At 64.0% G+C, this 8,570-nt stretch overlaps 1 protein-coding gene across 1 annotated transcript in view; it reads right to left on the bottom strand.

Annotated features, from left to right (window-relative positions):
• Nucleotides 1-319: 319 nt before the first annotated feature.
• The window catches only part of COL9A2 (collagen type IX alpha 2 chain), a 12,344-nt gene continuing 4,093 nt past the window's right edge, over nt 320-8,570 (bottom strand). Inside the window, exons 6-32 of the mRNA XM_027909387.1 lie at nt 8,331-8,366; nt 8,108-8,131; nt 7,901-7,954; nt 7,570-7,623; nt 7,371-7,418; nt 7,094-7,150; nt 6,663-6,716; nt 6,326-6,379; nt 5,628-5,681; nt 5,428-5,481; nt 5,298-5,351; nt 5,069-5,122; nt 4,806-4,859; nt 4,548-4,601; nt 4,354-4,398; nt 4,179-4,232; nt 3,825-3,878; nt 3,690-3,743; nt 3,023-3,094; nt 2,910-2,945; nt 2,687-2,731; nt 2,456-2,488; nt 1,992-2,138; nt 1,415-1,469; nt 1,087-1,275; nt 871-948; nt 320-571 (exon numbers count right to left, since the gene is read on the bottom strand). Of these exons, the coding sequence (XP_027765188.1) occupies nt 366-571; nt 871-948; nt 1,087-1,275; nt 1,415-1,469; nt 1,992-2,138; nt 2,456-2,488; nt 2,687-2,731; nt 2,910-2,945; nt 3,023-3,094; nt 3,690-3,743; nt 3,825-3,878; nt 4,179-4,232; nt 4,354-4,398; nt 4,548-4,601; nt 4,806-4,859; nt 5,069-5,122; nt 5,298-5,351; nt 5,428-5,481; nt 5,628-5,681; nt 6,326-6,379; nt 6,663-6,716; nt 7,094-7,150; nt 7,371-7,418; nt 7,570-7,623; nt 7,901-7,954; nt 8,108-8,131; nt 8,331-8,366 (1,773 nt within the window). The 3' untranslated portion in view covers nt 320-365. The remainder of the gene's footprint in view (nt 572-870; nt 949-1,086; nt 1,276-1,414; nt 1,470-1,991; nt 2,139-2,455; nt 2,489-2,686; nt 2,732-2,909; nt 2,946-3,022; nt 3,095-3,689; nt 3,744-3,824; nt 3,879-4,178; nt 4,233-4,353; nt 4,399-4,547; nt 4,602-4,805; nt 4,860-5,068; nt 5,123-5,297; nt 5,352-5,427; nt 5,482-5,627; nt 5,682-6,325; nt 6,380-6,662; nt 6,717-7,093; nt 7,151-7,370; nt 7,419-7,569; nt 7,624-7,900; nt 7,955-8,107; nt 8,132-8,330; nt 8,367-8,570) is intronic.

Raw genomic sequence — 8,570 nt, 5'->3', positions numbered from 1 at the left:
TTAAAAAAAAAAGGAAATTAAAAAAAAAAAAAAAAAAAAGGAAATTTCAATGAGTCCATTCAGCCCCAAGCAGGACATAACAGAGTGGGAGGGTTTGTAGAAAAGACAATTTATTTCTTTAGGGAAAGGGCACAGGGAACCAACCCCAGTGATGAGGATGGGACTCGATGGGACTCGAGGCGACTTCTTCCTTCTCCACCACTCCCAAGCGGTGGGATTGGGTCCTTCCCACCCCCAAAATGAAATTCCCAGGGGTGTTGCTTCTCCTCTGGCCGCTCCTGGGCCCGTGGGAGGGGTGGAGGTGGCTCCCTGGGGTGGGTTGCAGTGTCGTGGTCTCTCCGCCGTGGCTCGGTGCCGGTGGCCCCTCAGTACAGGGGGCCCTTGACGGCGCCCGGCTCTGGCAGGCGGGCAGCAGCGTATGCCGAGGCTCCCAGGCAGGCAGCTGGCTCACAGAAGCCGGGCAGTCCCGTGGGACCGGGCAATCCCGGCCTCCCAGCCTCTCCCGGGGAACCAGGCAGGCCCCGCTCGCCCGCTTTGCCATCCAGAGCGTGGCCGGGGATGCCGGGGGGACCTGCAATGGGAATGGGAATCTGGGGGGGGGCTGAGCCCTGGGAAGGAGGGGCTAGAAATGGGGAAACGCTGCAGGTGAGGATGGGGATGTGTTGGCAGAGCCAGGGGGCAGGAAAGGGGTGGGGAAAGGCACAAAAAAGAGCAAGGAGGGAGCAAAGGATGCCGCAGGGAGGAGGTTTGTGGGATGAACGTGGGCAGGTTTTGCGGGACGGAGCAGAAGGTTCAGAGCCGCTCCTGGGCTCGCCGTCCCACCAGCAAGGGGCATCCAGGCCTGTCTGTGCCGGGCACAGAGGGACTCACCTGGGATCCCCGGGGGACCCGGCATTCCTGGGTGGCCACGGCCAACTTCCCCCCGCTCACCCTTCTCCCCTCGCTTCCCTGTGGGAAGAGACAGGGAGGGATGGAATTGATGGAATAACAGACCCTGGATGGGATGGGAGGGTGGGGATGCCCCTGCTCAGGGTTGGAGGGGGCAGAGGAGGCAGGGCCAGCCCCGAGGAGGAGTTTGGTACCCACCTTTAGGTCCTACGTTGCCGATCTGGCCGGCAGCTCCCAGAATCCCAGGGACGCCTCGGGGCCCCATGGGGCCGTGTGGACCCTGCTCACCAGGAGGCCCTGGGGGACCAGGGGGCCCAGGGGGTCCCACGGCGCCCACTCCCCCCAGGGCAGCTCTCTTGGCACTGACCGCAACCTCCGCCAGCTGCTCTGTGGGGCAGAGAGAGGCCGGGGTGGGGTGGGATGGGATGGGATGGGATGGGATGGGATGGGATGGGATGGGATGGGATGGGATGGGATGGGATGGGATGGCTGCCACCTGCCTGGCAGTGCCCTGCTCCCCCCTCACCTTGCAGCATCTTCAGCACCACGTCGACGATGTGCTGGTCCCCGGCGTCCCGGCCCTGCCAAGGGACAGGCCATGAAGGGACATCGCTCCTTCTGTCCCGCAGAGCCACTCCCATCCCAATCCCCTGGTCCAGAGCATTCTCCCTCTGCATCCAATGGCACCTTCCCACCCTCCTCTCTTCCCTCCTGTCCCAGTGCAGCTGCTCCAGCCTCAGCTCACACTGCTCATGGCATTAACTTCCCTCAGCCACGTTTTTTGAGCCTAAAAAGAGGTTTATACGGAAAAATCCCCACCCCAGGGAGGCTGCAAAAGGCCACCTTGGAGCTAAACCTGCTGCTGGATGGTTTATGCATGGATGGTTTATGGATGGTGGTGAGAAATAGGGAATTCTTCTTTCCTAGGAAGGCAGGATCCCGGCTCAGACCTCTTGGAGAGCTTGGCAGCCCCTTGAGTGGAAGAGCAGCCACTTCCCAGAGGAATTGGGTGGGAAGAAGAGGTCAGAGGCAATTCCCCTGCAGGACTGGAGGAGCTGGAGGCAGCAGGAGGTGAGGAGGGCGTGGGGCTGGGGGGCACTCACCGCTAGGCCCCTCTGGCCGGGCATCCCTGGCACTCCACGCTCCCCCACCAGCCCCCGTGGGCCGGGGGGGCCGGGGTAGCCCCTCACACCCGGCGCTCCAGCGTCCCCCGAGGGGCCAGGGAAGCCCAGGTCGCCCTGGATGCCTTGCTGCAAGGGAGGGAGAGAACCTTCAGGAGCTCAGCCCTGTCCTGGGCACAGAGGCTGCACCCTGAGACCCCAAAGATGCCCCTTATCAATCACTGCAGTTGGGGGCTGAACCCCAGGCAGGGGCTGAGCCCGAATCCAGGGCTGAGCGGGGTCACTGCAGCCCAATTCCAGGGAAAATACCCTGTCAGGCCACCAGTGTGCAGCACACAGCAGCTCCATGGAGCACCAGGCTGGGAGGATCAGCTGTGGCTGAGGGTCCCTCCGAGGAGCCCCCCAGCACCGAGGGGTGGGGAACCCCAAACCCCCCCGTGACTCACCTGTCCCTTTGGCCCTGGCTCTCCTGATTCACCCTGGGGACAGAGGACACAGGGAAGGCAATGGAGAGTGAGGATCACCCCGGAGAGGCAGCTTGGGGGGATGCATGTGTACCCCCCCAGAGAGCTGTTCTGGGATGTGCTGCTGTGGGACCGTGCTGGGCAGGAGACCCCACAGGGGCAGGGAGGGACCCACATCCACCCCGTGTCCCTCCACCCCACCCCAGGACCCACCTTCTCTCCCTTCAGCCCCGCCAGGCCGTGAACACCAGGGTCTCCCTAGAGGAAAAGCAACAGCAGAGATGAACCTTCCCCACCAGCACCCACCCCCTCTGCGGGAGAAACCCCCTTTGGACACGGAGTGTTCCGCTGGGATGTGAGGGAATTGTGGAGGATGTGCTTGGAGCCAGCCCTGTTCATCACGGGGTCAGCCTGGGCAGGGGGGGGATGTACTCACAACGCTGCCTTTGGGGCCAGTTTTCCCTGGGGAGCCCTGGAGAGAGGAGAGGGGGCTCAGCCCAGCTCAGGGCACGTTCCCAGAGCTGGGCCCTGAGCAGGCAGAGCACTCACTTTGTCTCCTTTGAATCCTGGCAAGCCTTGGGGTCCCGGGATCCCCGGGGGGCCCTGCTCGCCCTTCTGCCCCTGGGAATCAAGGGAACACAGGGGGAAAAGGGAAAAATGAGTGAGAAGAGGCAAAGGGAAGACCTTCCTCCCCCATCAGAGCATCCTCCCCCAGGCCATGGGATGCATGAGCAGCTCCCAGTTCCCTTCAACAGCTCTGGCTGCCCCCCCAGCATCCCAACCTCCCCCAAATCCAGGCTCCGAGGGGGAATGGGGCAGAGAGTGACGGAGGAGCCTCCCCCCAGGCTGTGCCAAGAGGGAGAATCATGCAGGGATGGGATCCTGTCCTGAGAAACAGGGACAAAGGTCATTTTTGGGCCATTTTTCCACCCCGGGGGCCCAGGCAGCCTCTCCCACCTCCCTGGGCTGGGAGGAAATTCCTCTCCCTGCTGGGGCTGCAGAGCCAGCGTGGTCCCAGCGCCACTAATCCCTGAGCTATTTGCCCCAGGTTAATCCCTCCCCACGGGGCAGCCAAGGCCAGGCTGGACCAAAGGAGAGCTCCAGCTGTGTCCCACTGACCCCTCAGCCCCTCCCTGGGCTCAGCATCCACGGCAGAGCCCCCAGACCCCCGGGCTGAGCCCTCCCTGTGCCCAGCCTGGCTGTGGGCACAACTCACCACTCTGCCCTGCTCCCCCTGGGGTCCCACGAGGCCACGCTCGCCACGGTCACCCTGTGGACACCCAGGACATGGCAGAGTCAGGGGCAGCTCCTGGCACAGCCAAACATCCCCCCCCAGTGCCCCCTGACTCACCTTCAGCCCAGGGACACCCTGCGGGCCCTGCTCGCCCCGAGGGCCAGGCTCGCCCTAAAACAGAGGCAGAATCACCCAGGAATGCTGCTGCTGCTCCTGCATTCCTGGGCATCCTTCCCGAGGGACTGTCCTCTCCCCTGCAGCCACTGGTGGCCGAGGAGGTGATGGACACAGGGAGCAGTGACCCCCTGAGGGGCAGAGGGGGGATAAACTGCCCAATTCCACTTTTGGTTTGACAGGAAACAGGGAAAAAGAGAGAGAGAAAAAGAGAGAGAGAAAAAGAGAGAGAGAGCAAGAGCAGCCCCGAGGCTGTGCCCAGGGGGGACACGGTGACATTCGACATTCTGTACTTACAAGCTGCCCTGGGGCACCGGTGACGCCAGGCTGGCCACGGGCACCCACTTCACCCTGTGAGGAGACAGAGGTGGCTCAGGGACAGCAAGGACGGGCAGGGGACAGCACGGGGACAAGGCTGAGGGCACAGAAGCCGTGGGGTCACGGGGTGGGTGCTCAAGCGGGGGGTACCCACCTTGTCTCCTGGGCCACCTTTGCTTCCTGGCTGGCCTGGCAAGCCCTGGGGAAAGCAAGCTGGGCTCAAACCCCGGGCACGGCACCGCAGGCACTGTCCCTGCTGGGCACTGGCCCCACCACCGCCCGGGACAGGGGTGTCACCCCACAGCTGAGGGGGTGCCCGCCCGGTTTGGGGGTGCCCACAACACTCACAGCTTGTCCCCGGTGTCCTGGTGTGCCGGGGTGTCCGGCCTGTCCCACGCTGCCCTGGGAGGGACAGAGAGAGTGTCACAGCTGGGGCAAAGAGGGGGGGGCACTGCCACTCCCCACCAGCCAGCAGAGCCAGCAGCAGAGCCAGGGGCTGGGGGATTATCCCACTTGCCATCCCTGCTATTCCCAGCGAGCACTGGCAGGAGGAGCAGGGTGTGCCCGTGCCCTGTGCAAGCACAGGCAGCCCCTGGCCCTGCTCACCTTCACCCCTGGGATACCCGGGGTGCCATCCTTGCCGTCGATGCCCGGCAGACCCTGCGACAAGCGGGGGAGAGAGAGTCACTCGGTCACCTCCGACAGGCACTGAGGGGCTCGTGGGGGGACAAAAAGAGGTGGGAAGGGAAAGGAAGGGAAAGCCTCAGCCCTGCCAGGGTGCAAGGACACAGGGTGGGGACAAAGAGGGACAGAGGGATCTTCTTGCCAGCAGAGGTTGGTTCCCAGATATGGGACCCAGCTGTACTCACATTCTCCCCCTTGGGGCCAATGTCCCCCTGGGGTCCCCTGATGCCACGGCCACCCTGCAGCAGGAGAGAGCAAAGTGTCAGGTCAGTGTCCCCCTGGGGCAGGGGTGGGGCTGGGAGAGGGAGGAGCCCCTCTCCACGTGGGGATAGTGCCAGGATGGGGCACGGGGGGCACTGGCACTGCCCGGGGCACAGCTCTGCCCCCCCGATGGGACAGGGGAGGGTCACCTACCAGCTCTCCCTTCTCACCAGGGTCCCCAGGTGGTCCCTTGGGGCCTTCCCTGCCCTGCAGGGGAGAAAGGCCAGGGCTGAGCAGGGAACTGGGGGGTCCCCGAGCCCCCAGGGGGAGGGGGGGCACTCACCGGCCGCCCGGCCGCTCCGACGGACCCCACCATGCCCTTGTACCCAGCAGGGCCCTGCAGAGAGAGCATGAAGGGGGGGGGGGGGTCAGTGCCTGGCACCCCAACCTCCAGCCCCACCCAGCAGGAGGCAGGTCCAGCACGTTGCTGATGATCCCAGGAAGCCCCTCCAGCCTGGGAATCGCTGCCCCCCCAGCACTCACCGCCTCGCCCTTGGGTCCTGCCATCCCAGGGTACCCCCTCGGGCCCTGAGGTCCCTGCAGGGAAAGGAAAGCACAGGCAGTTCAAGCTGCAAAGCACCCCCAGAGCAGCCCAGGGGGAGGCTGCAATTACAGCAAAACCCAGAGCTGGGAATCGGCCTGTTTTGCCGAACACGAGGTGTTTCGGTGCCCCCTAATTCTGCAGCCCCCCAGCAGGTGCTTTTCCAGCTGTCGATTCCATAACACTCCAGTCCCCAAACTGGAGTCTCTTGCCCTGCCAAAGCTCTGCTTCAAAGCAGTCCTGCCCTTTCCTGGACTGAGGGCTCAGCCCGTTAATTGCTTTTCATCTTCAAAGCGCTCAGGGAGCTCCTGCAGCTTTAATCCCTCCTGGCCCTGCCGTGAGCTGGGGGCTGTACCCCCCTCCTCAGGTGGGGTAAGGGGGGCTCAGGGAACAGGAGAGCTTTGTCCTGGCCCAGGAGTTATCCCTGTTAACAGCCCATGGAGGTCTCTGCTGGGAGAGATGGTGACATCCATGGTTGGGAGGAGGGAGATGGGTGGGCTGAAGGCTTTGCTGCTGTCCCAGAGCTGTGTGGGACACACTGGGGTTACCTCCCCGGTGTCTGGGGCCAAGCACAAACTCCCCCCACCCAGTTTCTGGGGCCCTGGGGGAGTGGAGAGGCAAAGAGAGGTGAGTGTGTTACCGCAGGGCCTGGGACTCCTTGTTCTCCAGAGGCACCGACGTCGCCCTTGGGGCCCTGGACAGGGAGAGAACTGAATGTCGGGGGGGATTGGGGGTAAAAACAGCCCTGGGGACACAAGACCCCCTCACCTGGGACCCAGCAGGGCATGGGGAAGGTGTCCCTGCCCAGGAAGCCACCGTGGGAAGCCCACCCTGTCCCCCTCCATCTCCCAGCCCCGGATTTCCCGCCTTCCTCTCCCACCTCTTTTCTTCTTTTTTTCCCCACTTTTCTTGCCCCAAAAGGGTCCACCCCCTGCTCCTCCAGAGGCAGGGACACCTGGATGCTGCTGGGAACTCACCTGCTCGCCCTGCCTGCCAGGCTCCCCGAGGGCACCGGGGCGGCCTCTGTGTCCCTGCAGGGTGAGGAAAAAGGTCATGAGCACCCCTGGCTGTGGCAGCATCCTGAGAACCACCCTGCCCACCTCAGCCCCACCCTGGGGTGCCCACTGGAACGTCCTGAGGCAGTGGCAGGGCTGGGACTGGGGCTTTGGCACAGGGTCCCACCCCCAGGAAAGGGTCGGTGGGAGCTGGGAAGCCACTCGAGGCGTCTCCCACGGCACCTTTGGCTTGGGGGCTCTCTGTGCAGGTGTGCCCTGGTGCTCCCAGGGGAGCAGGGCACTTCCTGAGCATCCTGTGGCTCCAGAGCAAGGATGGATCCTCTGTTCTGCCACAGCCTGCTGGAGGTGACGGTCCCTGTTCCCCCCCACCAGCAGCTCCAGGGCTCCCTTACCTTCAGTCCCTGCAGTCCCTGGGGGCCCTTGGGACCTGGGGGGCAGCTGGTCGGGCACTGGGGGGAAGAAGAAGCACAGGATGAGTTGGGGAAGGACCTGGAGGCTGTGGAGAAGCCGTGCTGGGAAGGACGGGCTCCTGTGCCACAGGGGACCCCCTGCTCACACCCCGGCTTTGCTGGGGACCCCGCTCCTCCCCAGGGACAGAATTCCAGGGGGGGCTGTATTCCAGGGCCCTGCAGAGTCCTGCTGGTGGGACAAAGCCATGACAGCTCTCACCAGGAAATCAGCGCTGCCTTCCAGTCCTTGGATGTGTCCCGGGAGGCCCTGGAGGGAAGGAGACCATCAGCATCCCTGGGTTGCTATCAGGATGATTTCCCAGGAGGCAGAGCCCAAGTCTTGGCCCCAGAGCCAGGGCTGAGCCTGGGGGAAGCTTCCCCCTCGTGCAGAAGGTGTTGGTGGCCGGGGGGATACTCACGGGTTTCCCTGGAGGGCCTGGGGGACCCCGGGGGCCGTCGGGTCCAGGGTCACCCTGGGAAAGAACAGACCCAGGAAAGGAGATGTCAGGGTGGGGAGGTGGCAGGTGCTTTCCAGGGCTGGGGTAGAGAGGGGTGATGGAGACCTGGAGAGCCAGGATGTCGCAGCAGGAACGGGGACGTCTCTGGGGTGGATGGCACAGAACTGCCATCCCTCCAGCCCCACCCTCCCACATTACAGCATCATCATCCCTGTTTGTTTGTCCCAGGAGCCCTGAAGTGCAGGGGGGCAGATCCTGGGGTAGGGAGGGGAGGTTTTCCCTGACTCCTCACCTTGGGTCCCAGCACCCCGATCTCTCCAGGAAGCCCAACTTGGCCTGGAAGCCCCTTAAGGAGAAGACAAACATTCCTTGAGGGAGAGAGGTCACCCCCCCCTAGGCCTCCCTTTGTGCCTGCTGGGATTTGAGCTCTCCCAGCACAATTCCAGGCAGGATCCCTGTTCGCCCACACACCCCCAAAACCCCCCAGTGTGGCACTCACTGGTGGTCCTGGCAGAGAAGGACCCTGGAAAAGGGAGAGAGAGAGTTGGTCTGAGTTCTCCAAGCCTCCAGCCCCGGCAGGATCCATGTCCCCAGCAGGGAGATGGCCACAGCTCCCCCAAGGGTGCAGCTGGGGTGGCTGGGGATGGTCCTGCTCTGCTCCCACCCCACGTGTGGCAGGAGTGGGCGCATCCCCTGCACCCCTGGGAGCAGCAGATACTCACGGGGAGCCCTGGAGGCCCTGGGAGTCCAGGCTGGCCCTGCCAAGGCAGAGGAGGAGAGTCAGGAGCAGAAACAGGCGGGTCTGCTCTGCCAGCTGCTAAAATCCCCCCTCCCTCAGCCAGCCCCGGTGCCCCCTCACTGCCACAACCTCCATCACCAATTCCTGGTCCCTGTCCAGGTGGGAGCCAAGGAAAGGGGGAGCCTGGAGAAGCTGCCCCAGAGCAGCCCCTCACTCACTTTTA

This window comes from Empidonax traillii, unplaced genomic scaffold (assembly GCF_003031625.1).
Source record: "Empidonax traillii isolate 1590-97213 ecotype Southwest subspecies unplaced genomic scaffold, ASM303162v1 scaffold2089:size39178, whole genome shotgun sequence".
Lineage (NCBI taxonomy): Eukaryota > Metazoa > Chordata > Aves > Passeriformes > Tyrannidae > Empidonax > Empidonax traillii.
The sequence above is the reverse complement of the archived record's forward strand: the minus strand, read 5'-3'. Positions and strand labels throughout refer to the sequence as shown.